The 5,180-nt window shown below is 41.7% G+C and overlaps 1 protein-coding gene across 1 annotated transcript; it reads right to left on the bottom strand.

Annotated features, from left to right (window-relative positions):
- Positions 1-367: 367 nt before the first annotated feature.
- LOC139399429 (nuclear nucleic acid-binding protein C1D-like) lies at positions 368-4,629 on the bottom strand. The gene is made up of 5 exons (XM_071144838.1): positions 4,600-4,629; positions 3,777-3,919; positions 2,257-2,323; positions 2,051-2,106; positions 368-940 (listed from the first exon to the last, which is right to left on the bottom strand). The coding sequence occupies exons 2-5, from the start codon at positions 3,912-3,914 to the stop codon at positions 545-547; spliced, it is 657 nt and encodes a 218-aa protein (XP_071000939.1). The 5' UTR covers positions 3,915-3,919; positions 4,600-4,629; the 3' UTR covers positions 368-544.
- Between the last annotated feature and the right edge of the window lie 551 nt (positions 4,630-5,180).

The following is a 5,180-nucleotide window of genomic DNA, read 5'->3' as shown; positions in this document are numbered from 1 at the left end:
GTTGGAGACGGTTTCCAGAGTGGCATTCTTTAATCACAGTAGGGCCCTACAAAAGGAGAATGCTATGTAGGGTGTTACCAGAATGAACAATGAACAGCATTAATAAAGACTTTATAGTTGAAACAAGCGATCCAATACCATAATCACAAGAAGCAAAAAAAAAAAAAAAATAGGTTTTGATGTCTAAATTATACAGATGCATATAAAAAGTATCGTTCTCGTCTAAGATAATAGGGCTGGTAGAACATCTAGATCATCCAGACATTTTGTCAGATGTTATGACAATGACTTCTTTAAAAATGTTTGAAGAGTGAAAATAAACTAAAACAATTTGATGAACTTCTATTTCTGCACAAAAAAAGTGTGTGTGTGTGTGCATTACAAAAACACCAGTGGCTCATGAGTCACGTGTCCATGGTAACAAGTGATAAGGCGCTGCTTGTACCTATCAGGTACTTTCAGACAGGTGCACATAGAAAAGGGGGCCAAGGAACCGTGGTAGAGGCCAGCGAGGAACCAGCCCCTGGTGTTGCTCCACCTCCTCTCAGCTGAGTTTGGGTCCTTTTGACTGATGGCCATCAAAGCTTTTCTGCTGGCCGCGACCTGGCGTGTGCTGGCCGCGACCTGGCGTGTGCTGGCCGCGACCTGGCGTGCGTTGGCCGCGACCTGGAGTGTGTTGGTTGCGATCTGGCCTGTGCTGGCCGCGACCTGGTGTGCGGTGGCCGCGATCTGGCCTGTGCTGGCCGCGACCTGGTGTGTGCTGGGGGGCACGTCCCGGCGTGTCCTGAGCGTCACAACCCGGCGTGTCCTTTGACCTCCCTTCCTCAAGTTTCCACAATGCGTTCCTGAGGAAGCGAGACGCCGCTGCTTTGTCCAGACGGGCTGCTTTCCTCCGGTCAGTGATCTCCTTCACACGGTTCATATACGTCCTGATCCTCTCCTAGTCAGGTGACAAGAAAATACAGGATTTAGAAATAAAAAACATTATGTGTCACCTATCTACAGTAGGCACCGAGTGTACAAAATATTATGTGTCACCTATCTGCAGTAGACACCGAGTGTACAAAATATTATGTGTCACCTATCTACAGTAGACACCGAGTGTACAAAATATTAGGAGCACCTTCCTAATATTGAGTTACACCCCTTTTGCCCTCAATAGGTCAGGACATGGACTCCACAAGATGTCGAAAGCGTTCCACGGGGATGCTGACCCATGTTGACTCCTGTGCTTCCCACTATTATGTCAAGTTGGCTGAATGTCCTTTGTGTGGTGGATCATTCTTGGTACACACGGAAACTGTTGAGCGTGGAAAAACCAGCAGCGTTGCAGTTCTTGACACCAACCGGTGCACCTGGCACCTACTACCATACCCCGTTCAAAGGCACTTAAATATTTTGTCTTGCTCATTCACCCTCAATGGGACACATACACAATCCATGTCTCAATTGTCTCAAGGCTGAAAAATCCTTCTTTAACCAGGTCTCCTCCCCTTCATCTACAGTGATTGAAGTGGATTTAACAAGTGTCATCAATAAGGGATCATAGCTTACCCCTGGATTCACCTGACCAACGTTACATGCAAACAATATGATTATTGTGGGTAGTCAGATTAATATAATAGCTTGTTTAAAATGTTTACATGCTATGCAAGAAGAACGATTTCCTTAACAATCATGTTTACATGGACACCTGAAATCAGGCTACTGATGGGGACATTTGATAAATGCCGAGAAATGTGTTTAAATCGGCGTATGCTTACTTCCATTATAACCATACATAGTGTACAAAACATTAGGAACGCATGCTGTTTCCATGACAGATAAGCAGAGTAAGGTGTTTACATGGCTAATGTTACGCCATAATTTAATAGTGAATTATTAGTGTGTATGTAAACATGCTTTGTCGTGGAAAGAGCAGGTGGTCCTAATGTTTTGTACGCTGTGTATGTGGGGTTTTGAATGCAGGTTATGCAAGTTGACAATTGACTGAACAAAATAGGATTGGGAGGAGTGGAATTCTCTTCAGGGTAAAAATGTAATATCTTACCAACTCTTGTTTGATTGCATGTTCTTTCGGGTTTATTCCTTGTGTGACCAAGTACACTGTAAACAAGAATGACACTAATTTAACATGGTGAGTGTTGTGGTGACAAATCATTTCAACATCTTTACACCTCCCCCCCAAAAAATTTGCAGAGTGGATATCATTTTATAATATTAACTTGGATCTGCAGGAAAACAAAGCTCACTTACTCCAGAAAAGAGAGTTGAGACTATATGCAGACATTAGGTCCAGCTTGGCTTGTTCCAGAGGATCCAGCTATTAAGAAAACAAGAGACACATTGAGAGGGTTTGTTTTAGCTCGCCCAGTTCGATAGGTAGGCAGAGTTAGAGTTAAAAGTGAGCTGAGAGCCACTGGTGAAATTGGCAAGCAGTAATGAGTTAGTATTCCCTGTTTTCACATGAATAAGTGTTTGATAGAAAACACACATGATTTATCTGCCTTCTGAAGCAAAACTATACTGAACAAAAATAAACAACATGCAACAATTAACAATTTTACTGAGTTACAGTTCATATAAGGAAATCAGTCAGTCGAAATGAATTCCTTAGGCCCTAATCTATGGATTTCACATAACTGGGCAGGGGCGGAACCATGGCATAGGCCCACCCACTTGGGAGCCAGGCCCAGTCAGAGTTTTTCCACACAAAAGGGCTTTAATTACAGACAGAAATACTCCTTGGTTTCATCAGATTTCCAGGTGGCTGGTCTCAGACAATCTTACAGGTGAAGAAGCCGGATGTGGAGGTCCTGGGCTGGCATGGTTACACGTGGTTTGCGGTTGTGAGGCAGGTTGAACGCCAAATTCTCTAAAACGACGTTGGAGGCGGCTTATGGTTGAGAAATTAACATTACATTCTCTGGCAACAGCTCTGGTGGATATTCCTGCAGTCAGCATGCCAACTGCACGCTCCCTCAAAACTTGAGACTTCTGTAGCATTGTGTTGTGTGACAAAACTGCACATTTTAGCGTGGCCTTTTATTGTCCCCAGCACAAGGTGGACCTGTGTAATGATGCCATTTAATCAACTTCTTGATATGCCACACCTGTCAGGTGGATAGATTATCTTGGCAAAGGTGGAATGCTCACTAACAGGGATGTAAACAAATTTGTGCACAAAATTGGAGAAATACGGAACATTTCTGGGATCTTTTATTTCAGCTCATGAAACATGGGACCAACACTTTACATGTTGCGTTGATATCTTTGTTCAGTATAGTTTGAGAATTCAAACAAATATATTTTATAGAAAATACATGTTGTAGCCTGTTTCTGAAGCCTTATGCTGCCTTGTTGACAATATGACCCAGAGCTGTAGCTTTGAGCAGGGCACCCCAGATGAGATGTGCACCCCAGTTCAGTAGTGTAATTAAACCTCTTAATTGGTGAGGGTTTAACAGCAGAGGCCTAAATATTGCTGTTCTGTTCGTTTGAATATGTGACCGACTCAGAGTGACATCCCCAATAATCAGGGGTGTATTTATTACGCCGATACTGTTGAAAAACTTTTTGCGACAGAAACCGTTAAACTACAAACGGAAAATGTGTTGCATCGAAAACTAGAGTTTCTATTGGACAAATTCAGCTAGGTCTCTCCTCGTTTCGTTTGTGCTCCGTTTGGTTCTTAAGCGGTAATCAGCTGAATACACCGCAGGACTTCAGAGGAACTCAATACTAAGTCCTTCTACCCAGTCAGTCTGAAAACATACTTTTTTCACCAGCTCATTTCTTGGCATGGATAGGATGGTCTGCACCATGTTGTTGACAGCACCGACTGATGACTCAAACCCTGTGAGCTGCTCCTCAATCTCAGTAGGGTAGTCTTCCACAGGGATGTCCTCTGCCATGTTGTCTGAGGAGATTGAGAAAGACAAATTAACATTAGCTAGATAGACATATTACATTTTATTCACTTAGCAGACGCTCTTGTCCAGAGGGTCTTAAAGTATTGAGTGTACTGTAGACACTAGACAAGGTCGCTAGCTAGCTACTAATGATACCATAAGTCGTTCCACCTCAACAAGAAGAGGCTCGACACTCACCATCGCAGATTGTTCTGAAATCATTTTGGTTGTTAGAAACAAAAGATTAGCATTCCTGCAACATTATTTTGTTTAAATATAATTTGATTGCATCCAAATTGATAGGATTCATGTAACACTCAATATATATATATATATATATATATATATATATATATTAGTAATTTATTTGTTTTCAAAAAACATTGGAGACGAACATACTTTACACGTTAACAACAATCTAAACCAATCCGTCTGTTTTACACGCTGATGTAGCCAAGATGAATAGGAAGAGACGAAGCAATTTCATTGATAATGTGGCTAAAATAGCCATGCATATTGCTAGCTAGCTAGCGTTTAAGCAAGCTACGGCTCAGCGAAAACACTTTATTCCTGTCAATGACAAATCCCCTTGCAACACTCCGTTAACTACTCATTGTTGAATAGTTTGTCTATTATATGATCTATTATATTATCTGGTTAATGTAATAATGAGAAGCTAGCTAGCTACCTGTTTCTCCACACGTTGTTGTCCAACCGGAAATACGTAAGCGGCAACATTCTCTTCTTCTATGTTTTGTGTTTCGCCTTTTGACACTACACCGATGCTCAATAGCGCCCTCTACTGTGTTGGATTGCAGAAAACAAAATGTATATTCAATCGCTAAAAGTGCATATTGTGAGGGGCTATCCTGGCTATTTTAAAATTAAAGTTAGTAGAATGTGATTCATTTAGTTGGCAATGGCATAATAAACAGGACCGTTAACATCGTTTGAGCGCTAGCAAAGCGCTGCACAGAGAGCAAAATTATGGTTTCCAACATAGACAGTGAGCGTCGGAGGAAACGCTGTAAAATATTACACACTGTGGACATAAGCCATAATTTGTTCTTCATGCTCTTGCAAATCAATGCATTTGTATTTTTCAGCTGTGTGGTGATAGTTCAAATTCCATCAGACTAAATTAAGGTTTGAATGGGGTTGCGATTGAGGTGGTAGCCGATTATGACACCTCCATGAAATATTGCATGGTCAACTACAACCTACATTTTCCATTACCTACTCAAATGAGAGGAGGATAGCCATAACCTT

This window comes from Oncorhynchus clarkii, unplaced genomic scaffold (assembly GCF_045791955.1).
Source record: "Oncorhynchus clarkii lewisi isolate Uvic-CL-2024 unplaced genomic scaffold, UVic_Ocla_1.0 unplaced_contig_5131_pilon_pilon, whole genome shotgun sequence".
NCBI classification, from domain to species: Eukaryota; Metazoa; Chordata; class Actinopteri; order Salmoniformes; family Salmonidae; genus Oncorhynchus; species Oncorhynchus clarkii.
The sequence above is the reverse complement of the archived record's forward strand: the minus strand, read 5'-3'. Positions and strand labels throughout refer to the sequence as shown.

Coding starts and splice junctions, on each gene's coding strand:
- LOC139399429 (XM_071144838.1), bottom strand. CDS start 3,914: ATGGCAGAGGACATCCCTGTGGAAGACTACCCTACTGAGATTGAGGAG. Junction 2,107..2,256: donor TCTCAACTCTCTTTTCTGGA/GTAAGTGAGCTT, acceptor TCTTGTTTACAG/TGTACTTGGTCACACAAGGA. Junction 941..2,050: donor ATGCAATCAAACAAGAGTTG/GTAAGATATTAC, acceptor TCACCTGACTAG/GAGAGGATCAGGACGTATAT.